General features: G+C 42.0%; 1 protein-coding gene across 3 annotated transcripts in view; it reads right to left on the bottom strand.

Moving 5' to 3' along the window:
- tsen15 (TSEN15 tRNA splicing endonuclease subunit) overlaps positions 1–19,473 on the bottom strand; it is a 38,655-nt gene extending 19,182 nt beyond the window's left edge. Inside the window, exons 1-4 of one of the 3 annotated variants that reach the window (XM_069937498.1) lie at positions 19,346–19,471; positions 16,507–16,588; positions 8,522–8,657; positions 7,799–7,865 (exon numbers count right to left, since the gene is read on the bottom strand). In XM_069937498.1, the coding sequence (XP_069793599.1) occupies positions 7,859–7,865; positions 8,522–8,657; positions 16,507–16,588; positions 19,346–19,417 (297 nt within the window). In that variant the 5' untranslated portion in view covers positions 19,418–19,471 and the 3' untranslated portion in view covers positions 7,799–7,858. Of the gene's footprint in view, positions 1–7,798; positions 7,866–8,521; positions 8,658–16,506; positions 16,589–19,345 lie in introns of those variants that run through there. The other 2 variants (XM_069937496.1, XM_069937497.1) reach the window with 2 other exon arrangements.
- Positions 19,474–20,885: the final 1,412 nt, after the last annotated feature.

Here is a 20,885-nt window from a genome sequence, read left to right on the forward strand (position 1 = left end):
CTGTGACACCACTTTCAAGGAATTATGCATCTTCATTCCCAGGTCCCTCTGTTCTACTGCACTCCTCAGTGCCCTACCATTCACCATGTACGACCTTTCTTGGTTTGTCATTCCAAAATGCAACACCTCATATTTGTCTGTATTAAATTCCATTTGCCACTTTTAGCCCATTTTTCTAGATCCCTCTTCAAGCTTTGAAAACCTTCTTCACTGTCCATAGTGCCTCCAGTCTTAGTGTCATCTGCGAACTTGCTAATCCATTTTACCATATTATCATCCATATTAATGACAAACAATAATGGTCCCTGAGGCAAAACAGCAGTCACAGGCCTCCAGTCTTAGAAACAATTATCCACTGCTACTCGCTGGGCTCTCCAGTCCATGCATTGTCGAATCCAGTCCACTACATCACCATGAATACTAGTAATCTCCTCAAAAAACTCTAAGATTAGTCAAACATGACCTAGCCATTTTGACTATCTCTAATCAGTTTCTGGCTATTGTTACGAACTAACCCTTGTAAATTTTGTTTGGGTATAAAATAACACAGGAACAGCAATTAAAAACTCACCAGACAATGGAAAATCTAAAATAAAAGTCCTTCCATTAAACCATTAATAATATAATGCCTCTTACCCATCTTTAACTTAACTTTAAACTCAACTCCACTATCATAAATTTTGTGTGTGTATTTGTATTTAAGTCCCACTCTGAAAAGTTTATCTTTAAAAATTCCGTATCATTTTAGTCTTGCTTGAAGGTCTTAAATGCTCAGTTCAAAAATAATTATAAAGTGCTTTTAAACATTATATTTTCGGGCCTCTTCACTCACAACGTGGTTATTTTCTTCCATGATGAATTCACAAACCAGACAAAGGTTAAACGAAGTGGTCATACAAAAATAGATCCAGTAGAAATTTGTCCTCATTTCCAAAGAGAGAGCAAAGTGGTCTTCCTCATTTCAAAAGCCACTGATTCTGTGTTCCCCTTTCCCCAGGAGAAACACACAATAGCACCAATTCTGGTTACTGTAATTCAACGCTGTCTTTCACAAGGTTTCAACCCCTGTGCGTCACAGAGTTTTGAATTCTGTAAACTGCCAGCTGAACTCTTCCAAAAACTGAACTCAAATGTCTGAATACAGTAATATATTTCTTAAAATCATGTGATTTTTACATCATCGCCAAGGTGAGTCCAAATTCTTAGAAACATCATGACCATCAGTTTTATTTCTACCAAAATTCTGTTCCTTTTTCAAAACCATTTCATATCCATAACAACCTCTGACCTCATCTCTGTTCAAGAGGCTTAAATGGCTTTGATTAAAAACAGATGTCTTCCCCAGCAGTTCTTGAATAATTAAGACTCACGAAATCCATTAGCTCTGTCTGTCCAAGACATGTCGACTCCGAGAATGAATACTCTTCTCAGAAAACAATGGTTCTCTATAAATGTGCTCTAACCTGTGTGTAACCCTGTACTAACCCACAGCTAACTAAGAATGCAAATACATTATTTCAGCTACAATTTATTTTAATAAGACATTTTTATAAAAGAAATATAGTTCAACATTAGAGGGTAACATAAATCCATTACATTATCCAAATAATTGTACATCTGATCTATTAGAACACCTTCCAATAATTTACATTCTTCTGACTTGAGGCTCACCAGTCTATAATTTCAGGGTTATCTTTGGAGCCTTTTTTTAAAAACAGAACAATGTGACCTACCCTCAAATCCTCTGGCACCACACCTGTGGCTAAGGACATTTTAAATATTTCTGCCAGAGCCCCTGCAATTTCTACACTAGTCTCCCTCAAAGTCTGAGAGAATATCTTGTCAGGCCCTGGGGATTCATCCACCCTTATTTGCTTTAAAGCAGCAAGCACTTCCTCTTCTTTAATCTGTTCAGCTTCCATGACCTCACTGCTTGTTTTCCTTACTTCCTGTGACAGGAACATACAAACTCTGTTCTCTCAAAATTTTACCTCTGAAGGTGTCTTCTATTTACCTCGCACATCCTTGCCAGAAAACAATCCACACATTCTAGATCTTTTCTTATTTCCTCAAAATTGGCCTTTCTCTAATTTAGAATCTCAACTCAAGGCCCAGACCTATCCTTCTCCATAATTAACATGAAACTAATGGCTTTATGATCACTGGATCCAAAACGTACACCTACACATATTTCTGTCAATTGTCCTATCTCATTCACTAATGTGAGATCTAGTATTGCAATCTCTCTAGTTGGTACCTCAATATATTGATTTAGAAAACTTTGCTGAACACATTTGACAAACTCCAAGCCATCCAGCCCTTTTACAGTTTGGGAGTGCAAATCAGTATGTTTAAAGTTAAAATCTCCTACTATCATGATTCCTGCAGCTGTCTGCTATCTCTCTACAGATTTCCTCCTCCAATTGTTGTTGACTATTGAACAGTCTATACAGCCCAATGAGGGTGGTCAAACCCTTCCTGTTCCTCAATTCCACCCTTATAGCCTCAGTAGACATGCCTACCGGTCTGTCCTGCCTGGGAACAATTGTGATATTTTCCCTGACAAGCAATGCCATTTCTCTCTTTTCATCTCTTCCCCCATTCTATCGCATCTGAAACAGCAGAAGCCCGGAACATTGAGCTGCCAGTCCTGCCCCTCCTTCAACCAAGTTTCACTAATGGCCACAATGTCATAATTCTACGTGCCAATCTATACTAAGCTCCTCTGCCTTTCCTGCAATATTCCTTGCTCTGAAATAGATGCTCCTGAGAACATTTCCACCACGTACCACCCATTGACTTTAATGCCACGTGCCATATTCACATCATACATTTCCTCCTCCACTCTATCTGCTCTGGCACTCTGGGTTCCATCCCCCTGCAAATCTAGTTTAACCACCTCCCCCCCCCCCCCCCCCCCAGAGCAGCACTAAGAAACCTTCCAACAAGGATATTAGTCCCCCTCCAGTTCAGATGCAAACCATGCAAACTGTCCCGTTGGAACGGATCCCTGGAAGAGAACTCAATGATCCCTCCCTTCTGCACCATGTGGTCCTTCTTCATCTTGGTTACATAACTTATTATTTGCCCTCTAATGAACGCTTTCATTGCATCCCATAGTATAAACTTATCTTTCACTGATTCCGTATTTATTTCAAAATACATTTTAATTTGTCTTTCAATTAATTCTCTAAAATCCTGCCTTTTAAGTAACATGGAGTTTAATCTCCATCTATACATTCTTGGAGGGATGTCCTCTAACTTTTTTGTCAATATTAAGGGTGAATGGCCCGATAATATTCTAGCTTTATATTCTGTTTTTCTTACTCTATCTTGCATATGAGCTGATAACAAAAATAGGTCTATTCTTGAGTATGTTTTATGTCTAGCTGAGTAATATGAATATTCCTTTTCATTTGGGTGTTGTTTCCTCCATATATCCAAAAGTTGCATTTCTTCCATCGATTTAATTATAAATTTGGTTACTTTGTTCTTTCTGTTAATTTTTTCCCCAGTTTTGTCCATATTTGAATCCAAATTCAGGTTGAAATCCCCTCCTATTAATATGTTCCCTTGCGTATCTGCTATCTTCAAAAAAATATCTTGCATAAACTTTTGATCTTCTTCGTTAGGTGAATATACATTGAGTAGATTCCAAAACTCCAAATATATCTGACATTTTATCATTACATATCTCCCTGCTGGATCTATTATTTCCTCTTCTATTTTAATTGGCACATTTTTACTAATTAATATAGCTACTCCTCTTGCTTTTGAATTATACGACGCTGCTGTTATGTGTCCTACCCAATCTCTCTTTAATTTCTTGTGCTCCAATTCAGTTAAATGTGTTTCTTGCACAAATGCTATATCAATTTTTTCTTTTTTTCAGTAAATTTAGCAGTTTCTTCCTTTTAATTTGGTTATGTATTCCGTTAATATTTAAAGTCATATAGTTCAGCGTAGCCATTTTATACTTTGTTTATCTTCCCTTTCCGTTTCTCCATCATCACCTTTCCTTCTTATCCATTTCTACTTTCTTGTTTTGAACACTTTATAAGACAACATTTCTAAAACATCAAACATTTTCCTTATTCTCCTATTTAAAACTTCTTTAACCCCATTCTCCCCTCCCCCTCCTGAGTTGCCCTTTATCCCTTGTCGGACAACCACATCTCCCCTCTCCATTTGGATTTGCGAATTCACTCGCAAACGTCAGCTGATTTTGCAGTGTCCGTAACTCCTCCCCACCCAGCCCCCCCCCCAGAAAAGATTTCAATTTTCATATGTAACAAAGGTCACTCTTTTAATTCCCTCCTTATTCCCTCTATTCCATTTCCCTCCCTTATTAATTCTTGTCTATACTCTATATATTTTCCTCTAAATACGGATACATTCATGTATGCACACTATATATATATATATATATATATATACACACACACACATATATATATATATATACCCCTTTACACACATACATATAGATCGTGGTCATTTTTACTCTTATTACATGTCTTCATCTCTCTGCTTGTTTTGTAGTTGTTCTGCAAATTTCCTTGCTTCCTCTGGATCCGAGAATAGTCTGTTTTGTTGCCCTGGAATAACTATTTTAAGTACCGCTGGGTACCTTAACATAAACTTATATCCTTTTTTCCATAAGATCGTTTTCGCTGTATTGAACTCTTTCCTCTTCTTCAGGAGTTCAAAACTTATGTCTGGATAGAAAAAAAATTTTTGAACTTTATATTCCAGTGGCTTTTTGTCCTCTCTTACTTTCTTCATTGCTTTCTCCAATATATTTTCTCTTGTTGTATATCTTAAGAACTTCACTAAAATGGATCTTGGTTTTTGCTGCGGTTGTGGCTTCGGGGCTAAAGTTCTATGTGCCCTCTCTATTTCCATTTCTTCCTGTAATTCTGGTCTTCCCAGGACCTTGGGGATCCAATCTTTTATAAATTCTCTCATATTCTTGCCTTCTTCATCTTCCTTAAGGCCCACTATCTTTATATTATTTCTTCTATTATAGTTTTCTATTATATCTATCTTCTGAGCTAACAGCTCCTGTGTCTGTAACTTTTTTATTAGATTCTTCTAATTTCTCTTTTAAGTCTTCTACTTCCATATCTACAAATGTTTCTCGTTTTTCCATATTTTCCACTCTTTTTCCTAACTCTGATATGGCCATTTCCATTTTATTCATTTTTTCTTCTGCGTTCTTAATTCTTCTTTTTATCTCATTAAATTCTTATAATTGCCATTTTTTCACTGACTCCATATATTCTTTAAAAAAAGATACATCCATTGTCTTGCTTTTCTCTTCTTCCACTTCTTTCTGTTCTTCTTCTTCCTCTGGATTGACCATCTGTTGTTTCCTTGTTTTCTTTTTACCCTCTTCTTTCTTGTTGTCGTTATTGTCTGTGTTCTGCACCTGCTGTGTTGCAGGTGTCTCTCTCAGCTGTGGAGATCGACTCCGCAGCTGTTCCCCCCTCCCGACAGTGTGTTTTTTTTCATGCGCGGTTGCGCACTTTTACTCGGCTCTGCGAGCCATTTTTGTAGTCCCGAGCCCGGGACTTTCACTGACCTGCGGGAGCGGGCTTCTCTCTCTGCGGTGGGCCTCTTCGTACAGGTAACATTTCTTCTTCTTCCGACGTCTTTCCTTCTTCTTTTCTTCCCGTTGTTTTTGGTTTTTCTTTCTTCGCTGCCATTTTCTCCACACTTTTACTTTCACTTTGTTTTGGTTTTTAAGTTTGTGCCTTTGCTTTTTCTCTATCTTTTTTTAACTTTTCTGAAGAGGGCTGGAGTTCCGCTACCGGCCACTACTCCATCACGTGACTCCTCCTTTCTGCACCATGTGTAAGCTGCATTATCCTCCTATTCTAACCTCACTAGCATGTGGCATGGGTAACTATCCCAAGATCACAACCCTGGAGGTCCTTCAACCTTGCACATAACTCCATGAACTCTCTTTGCAGGACCTCCAAAGTCTTCCTACCCACATCATTGGTCACAACATGAAACATAACATCCAGCTGCTCACCCTCCCTCTTGCAAATGCCGTGAACTTGATCTGATCAAGGACCCTCCAGGATACTCGATCTCTTCCACAGAATCTCTTTTATTACATGACAATAAACAAATAGTAGTAGCATAGTGATGTCTGAAAATCATGGCAGCTTGTGCAATATCAGAAGTGAATTCAGGGACAGCATAAAATGAACTTCATCAGTTTCAATGTGTGAATTAGCTTGAATTGCTCATGCATTACATACCTTCATCTCAACCTAAAATTCCACATAAAAATGCGAGAAGCTGATGTCAGGGTAAAATTTCATAGAAAGAACATACAAATACAAAATGATCTCTATAATCGGAACTAGTTGCTCAAGTATCTTCATTCTACTCCCCAAAGACAAACCATTCACACTGTGCGATATTACAGCAGTAAATCAACTTCTCCTTGATCAGCTACTTGATTCAAACTAGTTGAGCAAATTTTCCCTTGCCAAGCCATTTTTTTCCTGAACCAGCAGTTTCACCTATTTTTATTACATCATTTTCCAAGTCTAATGAAGTCAAGTGGCATGATTCATAATTCTGCTTTGAAGTGGAGGACACAAGTAGCACCAACCAGTGAAATGGAATCACCTTAGCAACTGCAGAACCTCTGGCATATAAAGTCCATGAAGGTCAAGTAGAGATTTCATCATTTATGAACGCAGTGAAACTGCTCTAGTTCATTAAAGGTTTTTACTTTTCCTCCAATAAAATATGTAGATGATACAACTGTAGTTGGCCTCATCAGCAACAATGATGAGTCACATCACAGAGAGGTTGAAAAGTTCGCAAAATTGTGCGAGAAGAACAACACGAATTTCAATGCGGACAAGGCGAAGAAGGTGATTGTCGACTTCAGGAAGACAAAAGTCGACCATCCTCTGCTACACATCAAAGGTTCCATTGTGGAAAGAGTTGAAAGCACAAAGTTCCTTGGTGTGAATACAAGAGCTGACCTATCATTGACTCACAGCACTTCCTCGTTAGTCAGAAAGGTATAGCAGCACCTATACTTCCGAAGGAAGCTGAAGAGGGTGAAACTACTGCCCTCCCTCGCCAATCTTCACAACATTTTAAAGGAGCACAACTGAGAGTGTCCTGTTTGGCTGCAACAATGTGTGGTGTGGTATCTGCAAAGCATCAGATCAGAAGTCCATACAAAGGATCATTAAAACAACTGAGAGATCATTAGAATCTTCCTTTCCTCTATACACTACATTTACAGGGGGTGCTGTCTAAATAGGGCTCAAGGAATAATACAAGACCCTTTCCACCAGTTCACAGCATCTTCAATCCACTTCATTAAGGTAGCACAGGAGCATCAATATCAGGGCTGCCAGGTTGGGGATTAGCTTCTTCCAACAGTCTCTGAGACTGATGAAGAGTATCCTGTAACAATGATAATCATCTCAAAAATTTATAAAATAAATTAGATTATTTATGTAATCTTTATCTACTGTGTATTGTGTGTTCTTGTGCATGCATCATGGTCTGGAAAGACGCTGGTTCGTCACATTGTACATGTATAATCAAGTAATTACAAACTTGAAATGTTTCAAATCCTGGTTCATTCTCCCAAAAAAATCCAGGCAAGAAATTGTCACATAGATTGACCATTTTAGGAGAACAAGTTGTGCAATGAGTAAAGTCGCTGCCTCACAGTGAAGGAGACGTGGTTTCATTCTGACCTTAGTTTTATGACCATGTGGATTCCCTCTGGGTACTCCCATTTCATCCCATAGGCATGCAAGGTGGTAGGTTAATTGGTCACTGTAAATTGCCCTTTGTGTGTGGGTCAATGTCAGAATCTGGGGGTGGGGGAGGGGAGATGACAAGAAAATGAGGAGAAAATAAATTCACCAGTAGTGCAAATGTGTCATTGATGATTGGCATTGACCCAGATAAACCAGGGAACCTGCTTCCACATTGTGACATTCGATGATTCTCATTATTATTATCATCCAATTGTACAAGTACAACGGAACCAAAAAGTGTTCTTCAGTCATCAGTGCAATAACAGGCAAGCACATTTATAGACATAGCACACAGATTTACAAGCGATTTATATACAGTACATATATCTTATTGTTCAATAAATAGTAGAGTCTCAGAGAGTTTTTATGAAGCAGTTCATAAGGGGTTTGTGATACCGTTTTGATATTTTAAAATGTCAACAAGGAAACTTGGAAAATGCTGTTGAACTGCAAAGATAAAATACCTTGTGGTGTCAGATGCACAATTGAATTTGTAACAAAGTGAGTTATGGAGAACTTCCTTTTAGCTCTGATAAAATATCAATCTGAAATATTATGTTGGCTTTTTCAATCCAAAGATGGATTTCTGTTCTATTAATATTAAAATACAAAGTATCACAGAATAGTTCTTCTTTTCTTCCCCCCCCCCCCCCCCCATCACCTCCAAATGAGATTCGCTAATTTCCTACACACCAAGGGCAACATCTTACCTCTCATGACTCAGTGACATATGAACAGGCAATGGAAGCACCACTTTCACCTCTTTCCGTTCTCCAGGACACCCAAGTAGATAGACCAACTGAAGCTCTTTTGATCCCTTGCAAGTCACATCTTTCCAATTCCTGGCTTCAAAAACAAAACAAGGGGATGTGTTAACTACCAAATAAGAACAGGAAACATCTCTTCAAAAGGGGAAATATTAATAAAATAATTTTCTACTTTTTGTATACAGTACAATCATTAAAATCAGCTGGTGTATTTAAGCTTTCATCGACATTCATACTGCATCTCAAATCTTGGAAAGGACCTTGCATTGCAACTTAAGTAATTTCACCAGGAGCTATTGCAGTAGGGGTTGAGGGGAGTGGGTTTGAGATTTCTTGCTGCAGGAATAAAGACAAGTGGCTTCATTACATCATGTAAATTGTATCCATTATATAGCAAAAAGAGTGTTAACAGTGGAGGGAGTGAATATTTCAGACCATGAATGGTGATCGTGCATATAGTCCTGTCCTCAGCAATGCAGTTGTACTCAATAAATCCAGCAATCAAGGCAAAGAGAATTCCATCACACTATGCTATACACCCTTTGAAGAGAGGAAAACATTGGAAAGTCAGTTGGTGAGTCTCATGCCATAGAACTGAAGCTCTTTTAATATCTTGTAAGATACATCTTTTCAAATCATGTAAAAAGTAGGAAATGATTGAACTTAAGATGTGTTACTGTACAATGATCATCTCCTTTACTTTAAAGGTGGCATGTTCATCAATAGTCCATAAGGGTAAAGTCTAACATTGCAGAAGCTGTAAATACAAACCAAACAGAAAACGCTGGAAGAATTTAGCATGTCAGGTAGTGTCTGTGGATAGTGAGGCAATCAGATTTTTAGGTCAATGTCCATTCGCCACAACTGGAATAGTGAGAAAGCTTGTGCATTTTGGGAGGCAAAAGCAAGGAAAGGAGGGAACAAAGATGTCAAGCAAACTGCTGCTTTAAATTCAAATAATTAGATTTTGATACCATCTTGATCAGCTCCTTGGGTTATGTTTTAGTACTGTAATGATTGATAACATTCAAACACTATTTTCATGTGAGCTACAAATTCATCAAGAGGAGCTATTCCCAACTATCTTTGAATTCAATGTTATTAAGATTCTTAATAAGGGAGGCACGTTTGATGTAGCTTTTAGCGTAATCCTTTACAGTGCCAGCAATGGGGACTGGGATAGAATCCCATGTTGTCTGTAAGGAATTTGAACGTTCTCCCCGTACCTGCATGGGTTTTCCCCGGGTGCTCTGGTTTCCTCACACATTTCAAAATGTACTGGTGGTGTAGATTAACAAGAGTAAATTGGGTGGCATGGACTTGTGGGCCGAAATGCTGCATGTCTAAATTTTTTTTAAAAATTAATGTGAGGGATGTAGTTATTGCAACAAAAAAAATATGAAGAGCCGCCAGAAGTGAATTCAAGGAAAGTATCCGGTCAGGACTGAGTAGTACCAGGTCAAGTAGTGAAAACCTGGGCTGACCAGTTTACCAATGTACCATGTTTTTATGCATATAACACACGCATCATATGCATACTTTACAAACTGGGGTACCCTCCCCTCTCTCCCCACTGCATTATATGCCCGTACGCACTATACGGGAACATTTTTACATGTTGAAAGAACAACCACAATTATTCACGGGCGTGAGAAGTCAAACCAGCAATTTATAGCAAGTGTCTGTCCCGCATCGGACTTGTCAGCCACAAACGAGCCTGCAGCTGACGTGGACTTTTACCCCCTCCATAAATCTTCGTCCGCGAAGCCAAGCCAAAGAAAGAAAGGAATATTAGTGAATGTGAGAAAGCAGCAATGAAAGAATGCACACAATTAATAGGGGCCGGGGGAAAGACGTGCCAGCAATTTATAATGAGTGTGGGAATATTATAGTGAGTATGAGAATAGCTGCAATGAAAGAATGGGCACAATTTATAGCAGCCATAGGAAAGACACAATTTATAGAGAGCATGGGAATATTATAGCGAGCATGGGAATAATAGCAGTACTGAAAGAATGGGCACAATTTATAACGGGTGTGGGAAATTTTGATTTTGGGAATATCTTTTTGTACTGAATGCCATGGTATTCCTATAAACAGGACATTCTGGCTAGGGCGCTGCACCTCATCAATAATTGGCCAGACCCATCCCTGAGGGAGGAATTTAACAAATCAAGTGACTCTGAATTGACACCTCTGGGAGAAGTTAATTGTGGGAGATTATCTGTGGCATGTACTGATATATGCTTTGTCTCATGTTCCATTTAAATGCAAATTGATTTTGTCAGTTGGAATTTGGAAAACTATACCTGCGCGTTATATGCGCGTGTGTGCATTACATGATATTTTTTTTAAAAACGCAATTTATGATTTTCTGCACATTATGTGCGTGGGTGTGTTACGTGCGTTAAAATATGGTATTCGCAGATAACTTCAATACCTCACTCTGGCAGGGTGTAGTACCCATCTATTTCACACAATCATACCTATACCCAAGAATGTGGTAATCCTGCCTAAATAGCACTAACTGGCATTAATGCATAGTAACGGCTGTTTGAGCAGGTGACATGGATCTGTTTCAATTTGCCCACTGCAGGAACAGGTCTCTGGTAGATGCCATCTCAATGGCTCTATTTAGAGCCCTGGCCTAGGCTTATGACCTGAGGGGGTGGGGGGGGGGAAGAGTAATTGCCCTCCCAAATTTGGACAAATACGTGGGGAAAATTTGGCCAAAGCAATGGGAGAGAGAGAAAAAAACAGGCAAAGAAAGCAAAAAGATAAACAAATTAACAATAACAGCAGCCCTACTCCACCAAGCCCCACCCCTGGGCATCTTCAGTGCTGCAGATCTCACCTCCAACCAGGGCTCTGGACATGGGATGCAGTCTCCTCTGGGAGCTGGCTCGTTGCTGGGCAAAGGCACCCAGCATCAGTGTTTAGGCCTTGTGACATCAGCACGAATATGCCAGGGCTGGCCTTCATGTGAGATGAGATGCGAGGTGGCCCGGGAGCAGTGCGGACCTCGTGTAAAATATCGGGCGAGTCAACTCTTCTGCCCCCTTTACCAAAGACCCCATACACCCATAAGCCCTGGAACATCTGGACAGCAAAGACGCATATATCAAAATGCTCTTTATTGATTACAGTTCCTTATTCAACACCATCATCCTCTCAAAACTGATCAACAAACTCCAAGACCTGGGGCTCAATACCCCATTGTGCAATTAGATCCTAGATTTCCTCACCTCCAGACCACAATTAATAAGAACATCTCCTCCACAATCTCCATCAGTTATGAAGTATCATAGGGGTGTGTTCTTGGTCCCTGGCTTTTCACCCATAACTGTGTGGCTCAGTACAACTGTAACACCATCTACAAATTTGCTGATAATACCATGGTAATGGGTTGTATTAAAAGGGGATGATGAGTTAGGAGAGGGGATGAAAACTTGGCTGAATGGTGTATTATCAACAATCTCGCACTCAAGTCATGTTGTGTATCTTTAGGAGGGGAAAACCAGTGATCATTGGTGAGAGTGAGCAAATTTAAATTCCTGGGAGTCATCATCTCAAAGGATCTTTCTTGGACTCAACACATGACTGCCATCATGAAGAAAGCACGTCAGCACCTCTACTTTCTCAGGAGTTTGTGGAGGTTTGATATGACATTGAAAACCTTAGCAAACTTCTACAGATGTATATTGGAAAGTGCGCTGCCCAACTGCATCACAGCCTGATATGGGGGCACCGAAACCTCTTGAGCAGAAACCCCCGTAAAAGGTCGTGGACACAGCGCAATATATCACAAACAAAACTTTCCCACAATCAAGAAAATCGACATGGAAGAATGCAGTGGGAAAGCAGCAGAAATCATCAAGGATACACACCACCCAGGACTTACTCTGTTCCCACTGCTGCCATCAGAAAAGATTTACAAGTGCCACAAGACTCGTATCATCAGGTTCAGAAACAGTTGCTATCCTTTCTCTATCAGACTCCTAAACAACAAAGTCAATCAGAGACTGCTCTGCAAAAATGGGCTAATGAATACGCCCGACCGCCTCGCTCCTAGCCCCTAGCCGTCCTTCACCCCATTGCCCCCAGCTGGCCATCGCACCCCCATTTTTCCCACCCCCCAAATCTAACTCCCTACGAGCAGGGGTGCAGTGCTGCCAAGCCCAGAGTTCACCAGAGCACCGCATCAGTTTGCAGCAATGGCTCAATGCAGGAGCAATGGCTGTCCTTACCCATAATCCCCCATACTGCTGGAATCATTCTGCTAGAGCCTAGGATATGCAGAGTGGTTCTAGCTGCATGGGGGATTATGGGTAAAGAAGACAGTCATTGCTCCCACATTGAGCTAGCTGCTGGTGCTTCTCTCCCACCAGGTGCTCGGGGCCAAGAGTTCACCTATCTGTGGGGGGGGAGGGGGGGTGGTGGGAAGGAAGGGGGTGGCGCGATGGGTGACGACCTACCCCCACCTCAAACATCCAGCCTCTGAAATCACTGTAACTCCAGTGTAAACACCCTGCCACTCTGGAGGTAAGTATGCAAATTTATTACCGGAATTTGTCATTATTTATGTGTAAAAATCATTAAAGTATTACTGGAAGCTTCAGCAGGTCAGACATCTTCAGTCAGTATTTCAGGTCTGAACTCTACCAAAACCAGATCTGCTCATCAATGGATGCTGTCTGACCTGTTGAGTTCCTCCAGCAATTCTTTGTTTAAATAGATAAACCTGGCAGGTAAAGAAAGGATTAACCAGCTCATATTTGTCACAGAATTGTTTCAGTTGTAACATTTATTGGACTGGATAAACACACTGAACTTATTTTAATCACACCTTCATTTGCAATCCAATATTTTCAGCTCAGAAACCTCATGTAATTAATTTCATTTTCACTCCCACTGACTGGTACATCTAATACACAACACCTGATGCCAATTATAAAATAATCTGTATTATTCCCAACATTGTTAGATTAACTGCAAATAATGATGTTTGCTGTTTACTCTCATCCACCACCCCAACCCCACTTGAGATGAAACTGTAAAGGTAAAAACAAAAACTACATTTACCATCAGTGACCATACCCGAGCAGAACACTATTTGGCAATGCAGGTACTCCCCGACATGCGACTTATGTCCATCTGCACGTATGACCAAATTTTTAAAAAAAGAAAATGTATGTGGTTTATGTTGTATTTAATGAACTATAGCAGGGATACCAGGCACGTAAGAGCCAAAACATGTGTATTTACCTTTTTAGTCGGCATCCCAGGATCCATAGTCTGGCTGCGGACACTTTGATTCCTTTGGTTGGCGTGTGTGCGGTGGTTCATGTATTGGAGTTCAGTTGCCACATGCGCGAGCATGCAAATTCGATATTGTCAGGGCGCTTAACTCAAGCACATGCACCAATCGAACTCCAATACACGAACCCACTGCATATGCGCCAACTGAAGGATCGCACACAGGAATCAAGAGGACTACACCCACCCTATGGACTCCTGCACATTTTGGCTCTTATATGCCCTGTTATAGTTTGTCAAATACAACAGTTGATTAAAAAGTTTGCTTTAAGACTTCAGTATTCTACACGTGCAGGTAAAATTCTGACTTATGTCCATTTGAAGATATGACCGATCCTTTGGTCCTAAATATGGTTGTAAGTCGGGGAGTACCTGTATGACAATCAGTTTCAGTATCTTTAGTTGGGATACTGCTCCTTTGAAACCACTTAATCACTACAAGTCCTGCTTAAGGATTCTCCTTATAACCCACACTTTTTAATAAATATTTTCTTTGGTTCAGCCTCTTGTATATTTCTGATGAAATGCTGCATCATTTTTTTCTACATTCAGAGCTGTCAAACCAAAACTTCTGAGAATTTTTATCATTAAAAGGCATGCTATATGTTAACTTCACTGTGGCTTTATTGAATACCTACACCAATCTTCAAAATAAAAATAATGGGCCAAAATATAGTTTCACCATTTTTTAAATCCAAGCCAAATCAATGAGCTGCAAGTCTGTGCCAATAAGATGGAAGGCATCTGGAGAAGTGATGTGGACTGAATCAATGCTGTTCAAATCAATGCTAATCTGAAATACAAGATTAAAACAAGAATTGTACACAAATGAAACAAGAAAGTCTGCAGATGCTGTGATTGTAGTAATACACAAAAAAATGCTGGAGAAACTCAACGGGTCCTGCAGCATGCAGAGCCAAAAATATATTAATCAACACTTTGGGCACAAGCTCATTACCAAAAGCAAAAAGCAGGCAGGTGGGGGAGAAGGAAAGCCGGGGGGGGGTGGGGGGGGGGGGGGGGGAACCGTAGGCGGTCTTCCTATGTTCCTATGACATGGATACGAGGGCAGGAAAGAAAAATTGAGAATTGATTTGGGGGAGGGGGTCATTCAGTGAATGTAGAGCTGGAGGAAAGGAGACAAAGTGATAAGGAAAGAGAGAGAGAAAGAGACAAGCTAATGAAAACCGGAGAAGTCTATGTTAATGTCATCTAGTTGGCAGGGGCCCAGATGGGATGCGAGGTGTTGTTCCTCCAATTTATGAGTGGTCAAAGTCAGGCAGCACATGACACCATAGACAGACATGTCAGCATGAGAATGGGGCAGGCAATGGGAATGAGGCAAGCAATTGAAATGGGTGGCCACTGGGGGATGTCCACTATTACAGCAGTCAAAGTGAAGGTACTCAACGAAGCCATCTCTCCAAATTGTACATAATTTGGTCATTATTATCACCAAAAAGATAAAATAGTTGGTTAGCAAATGGAAGTACAAATGAGTTGAAGGTGCAGTTGTGATGCATTGTTGCATGCAAGTTTTTGCATTAGACTTTGTCTTAACGGAGGTCATTGTTTCATACCTTTGGATTTCAATCTAAAAATCATTCAACAACGCACAACTGGCTTCTCAGCTGCTGCCTCCATCTCTTCATTTGCATTGCAATCTTTCCCACTTTTTTCATAGATAGCTTTGCTCTGGCCTTTCCTCTGCAGTGGAACAGCGTTGCATTCTGCGATTGCATGGCACAAAACACTCAGCTACATTCGCATCAAAAGTCACTTTCAGGTTGAATTGCCTGGAGAATGTGGCTCCGCAGCAGGCTGAAAGTGTCTGTGAAAAGATGTTCAGTTGGCAGCACTGAAGGAGGTGTTCTGCCATTTTTAAGGTCTGAAGTGGGTAGAGGGGCCACAGAGCAAACGCCGGCTTGAGTCTGGGCAGGGGCAGCAGTCTGACAGCTCGCCTCCCCACTGCCTGAAGCCCCCCGGCGTGGGACTACAGGGCTGAGGTGGCTGACGGGGGAGTACAGGGCTGGGGCGGCCGGTGGAGGAGTACGGAGCTATCCCTGAGAATCTTGACTTATCAAAAGTTCTCACCTTTTAAATTTAGCAGGATTTTGTGCGCATGCGTAAGCCACGTAGTCCCCCGCCGGCCGCCCCAGCCCTGTAGTGCCACGTAGGGGGAATGTCAGGCAGTGGGGAGGGTAGGTTTCGACAGCAGGGAGGGTAGGTTTCGGCAGTGTGTCTCCAGCTGACTGTCAACAGCCTGTCCGCTGCAAGGCACCTGAAAGCTGCTAGCAGCTTTGCCTGAACTGCTTTCAGGTGCAACGGGGGATTCTTGGAGCAGGATATTATACCTATAGAAGAAGGGCTAGGTAGGTAAATCTCCTGGCTGGGTTCTCCACTTTCAGGTGGCCACCTGACAGCCACATAGGAGTACAATAGGCTACTTTACAGTTGGGTATTGTGGCCACCTGAAAGTGGCTAAAAATGAGTGCCTTTTTCAGAAACCAGTCAGGAAGATTCAGATGCATCAGTAAATGGAGAGTGAATGCAGACAACTAATACGACTAAAATCTAGTTTAAAAACCAAAATAATTTGGATATATTCTTACCTTCAAGAAGGTCAAGGAAAACCAGAAATGCAGTATATACTTGTGCACCATCTCCGATGTTTAATGCCATCATCTCTGCATACTGAAAATAAAACCATGATTGAAAAAATCTTACACTTCAATCCAGCTTGCGTCATCTCTTTAAAATTTATTTTTTATGAAACAATAGGGGATACAAAAACAAAATATGATCAAAAATGACAATATGAAAAAACACATCTGAATGAAATATCAAGATGCACAATTTACCTTCCTGAATTAAAAATCTTCCAGGATGTTGGTCATTCCATAACATAACACCAGGAGATTATAGTCATACAAATTTGTTTCCAATTCTGCCCAATATAACTGGAAGTATCCTTTTCCATTACATCTGGCTTGCTTTTACTCTAACCACTTCAAACTATCTGGACAGACATATTCTTTCTGTACTTATGTAATAAATTAACTCCAACCACCTGTATAAGTCTTTAGTAAGAGCATTTGTTAAATGTTGGATTTAGTTCTGGTCATTCTGCTAAAGGAAGATTACTAAATTGGAAAGGGTGCAAAAAAATTCACAAGAATTTTCGCAGGACCAGAAAGCTTGAGAGACTGGAAATAAGCCAAAAGCGTTTTCCTGGAGCACAGGTTGCAGCCTGGCCTTATTGAGGTGCACAAAAATCATGATTACAACTAAATAGCCTTTTATCTCAGGGAGAGGAAAGAGATTTAAAAGCAACCTGAGAGGCAACCTTTTCACTCAAAGGGTACTGAGTTTCTGGTATAAGTTGTTAGCAGAGGTTGTAGAGGCAGAGCCATATTCAACATTTAAAAGACATTTTGTTGGGTGCATGAATAAGAAAGAATCAGAGGGATGTGAGTTATATAAAAGCAAAAGTGTCTAGCTCAGGTAGACAACTTGGTCAGCATAAATGAAACTAAACAGCCTGCCACTGTGCTGTGCAACTCACAACAGTAAAGTTGAATACAACTTTAGTAATTCTTGATAGTTTGACATTTTCTTGTCAAATTGGAGAATCTTCCCCAACCCTTTCCATCATATCATCTTTCCAGCCCTACTCCCCTGCTGACTGATGAAAACTGCTAACCAAGTAAACTTAATTAATGGCTCAATTATTTCTTTTGGTTCCAAAATTATTCTGATCAGTGGCCAGACAAAGAATCAAGCTACATAGAGACTATAACAGGTTTACAGCAAAATTGAAATTGAAAAACTGCTTAGGCCATGAATATCGACCAGATTATTTCCTTTACAATAGACAAAAGAAACTACAGATGCAAGATGCAGGAACCTTGAACAAACAACAATGCTGTGGGTTAGAAATGGGGCAGTCAATGTTTTTAGGATCAAGACTGTTTTTCAGATGGGAAGGGGTGAGAGCAAATATACAAAGGTGGAGAAGGGAAAACGAGGAAGGAGCCAAAAGGTATCAGGATACTTGACAGATGAAAATTAAAGATATGGAGTAGGGAGACATTCAAAGGTGAAAACCTTCATGGGGGGGGGGGGGGGGGGGTGGAGGGGAGGATGAACAAAAAATGAGCACAGCTATGGGCAAGGAGAATGGGAACATGTGAATGACAGATTGAAGCAGTGGAACCGGATTGTAGTGGCGGGAGTGGATGGGGGGGTGTGTGGTTACCTGAAATTGTACAATTCAAGAGAGAAGCACCAAAACTTCAGATGCTGGAATCTCAAGCAGACAAATCATAATGAAGTACACACTATATGAAAATTATGTTCAGCAGAGAAAGCAAGAAACAGCAAGTAAGAAAGTGACTTTCAAAACAAAATTATGCAAATACATGGTGCAATTTTCACAACAAAGGATACAGAACTATGAAGATTGCTGTATCAAATATCAAAGGGTCAGGGTGACTTGTTCAGTGTTGTATGACAATTACGCATTTGTTTTAATATTTGCTTCCCTCACTCTATAATTAACACCCAAAGGTGTGCCATAGAGGGAATGAGGAGTGATACAGTGAGGGCAGGGGGAGGGAGAGAGGGTACGGACAGGGGCAGGAGGAGTGGGGAGGGAAGGAGGTCGGGGGAGGGAGTGAGGTCAGGTGAGAGAGGGGGAGGGAGCTGGTGTTACAAAGGAGGGTGGGTTGGGGGGGTCAGATGACATGAGAAGGGCGGGCGTTCAAGGCAAGGGGCAGGAGGGGGAGGGGGAGGGAGGAGGGTAGGGGGGGAGGGGGAGGGGGGGAGGGGGGGGAGGGGGGGAGGGGGGGAGGGGGGGGAGGGGGGGAGGGAGAGGGGAGAGGGGAGAGGGGGGGGAGGGAGGTAGGGAGGAGGGAGTGAGGTCAGGTGAGAGAGGGGGAGGGAGCTGGTGTCACAAAGGAGGGTGGGTTGGGGGGGTCAGATGACATGAGAAGGGCGGGCGTTCAAGGCCAGGGGAGGGGGGGAGGGGGAGGGGGAGGGGGGGAGGGGGAGGGGGGGAGGGGGAGGGGGAGGGGGGGAGGGGGAGGGGGGGAGGGGGGGAGGGGGAGGGGGGGAAGGGGAGAGGGGGGGAGGGGAGAGGGGGGGAGGGGAGAGGGGGGGAGGGGAGAGGGGGGGAGGGGAGAGGGGGGGAGGGGAGAGGGGGGGAGGGGAGAGGGGGGGAGGGAGGTAGGGAGGAGGGAGTGAGGTCAGGTGAGAGAGGGGGAGGGAGCTGGTGTCACAAAGGAGGGTGGGTTGGGGGGGTCAGATGACATGAGAAGGGCGGGCGTTCAAGGCAAGGGGCAGGGGAGGGGGGGGAGAATAATCCTGTCAGTGGCGGGTGGAGGGGGTGTGGTTGAAGGTGCACGTCGGGACGGTTTGAGGAAACATCCGTGCTTGGGTCCGTCGCCCCACCTTGGGGTGACGCAGAAGCCCCGCCGAGGACTCCGTCTCCTCTGCCGCCTCACCACTCGCCAAAGCCTCCATGCTTGGTTCACCAGCCGCTTCACTCCGCCGGTGTCACGTCGGCACTGGCCCGGCCGCGGAACGTGGTGTCTGGGTGATGGTTCCGCCCATTAAGTTCCGCCAGCTCCTCCTTCCTCAGTCCTCTGGATCAGGGTGCCCACCTGAGAAACACCCAGTCATTGCTGCCGCCGAACTCTTTTTCTCCTCGGGTTTTGTGAGTGTTTTTGTTTCTCCATTTTGATGAATAAACCAAAATTTCGAGGTGGACGTCATCATACAAATGTGTGACAAATGCTTAATAGTTTTACTTTGCTCAGAAAGGCTCACATTTTTATTCCTACATTAATTGAACATTGAATTTATCCAACCTCATGGTGCCCAAAATGCATCTTCAACCTTTAAACTTCTTTGCTAATTAGTAATTTCATATTTCCACATCCCACCTCCCCATCAACAACTATGACAATGGAGCTTGCACTTATTTGCTTTAGGTTTAGCTTTGGTTCAGTTCAGCATTTGTTTTTAACTTTATTTGTGGTTATTTGTTAAAAATAGGTGTTTGGGTTATGAATCCTACCACAGGAGATCATCAACGTTTGGATTCAAAGTGCACCTAAATGTCAATATAGTTTCCACTTCACGCTCCCTCTTACCTGTTCCACAAAGGCTTCCGTCAGCTCAAGACTGGAGGAAGATAATTTAATTCAGTGGGTTTCAAACTGAAACTAGACTCACATTCCCACTTTTAAGTAATCCCTAATGCTGTAAGTGCTCTGTGATCAGGTGGTATGTGAGTGGGAAGGGAAGGTAGAGAATCACTGCTCTAGATCCAATTGTTACTGAAATACTTTGAGAAAAATTGTCATTGGCCCATTTCCTTTGGAGTGATGAAACTGTGCACATAATGAATCAATTTGGAATGATTAAAACAGTGGTTTTCAAACTTTTTCTTTCCACCCACATACCACCTTAAGTAATTCAAGTCAAGTCACCTTTATCATTCATACCATGATCGCGCGGTAAAGACGAGATAGTGTTTCTCCAAGACCATGGAGCATATTTACATAAATATAAGTTTGAAATAGAAGTTAAACACATTAAAATATTAAGACATTTTGTGACAGAATACACAAAAGAGTCTGGAAAAACAACCACCTGAAGAAACACACAAAGATCAGCGTGTACAAAGCCGTTGTCATATCCACGCTCCTGTTCGGCTCAGAATCATGGGTCCTCTACTGGCATCACCTACGGCTCCTAGAACGCTTCCATCAGCGCTGTCTCCGCTCCATCCTCAACATTCATTGGAGTGACTTCATCACCAACATCGAAGTACTCGAGCTGGCAGAGTCCGCAAGCATCGAATCCACGCTGCTGAAGACCCAACTGCTCTGGGTGGGTCACGTTTCCAGAATGGAGGACCATCGCCTTCACAAGATCGTGTTATATGGCGAGCTCTCCACTGGCCACCAAGACAGAGGTGCAGCAA

The sequence above is a fragment of the Narcine bancroftii genome, chromosome 5 (assembly GCF_036971445.1).
Source record: "Narcine bancroftii isolate sNarBan1 chromosome 5, sNarBan1.hap1, whole genome shotgun sequence".
NCBI classification, from domain to species: Eukaryota; Metazoa; Chordata; class Chondrichthyes; order Torpediniformes; family Narcinidae; genus Narcine; species Narcine bancroftii.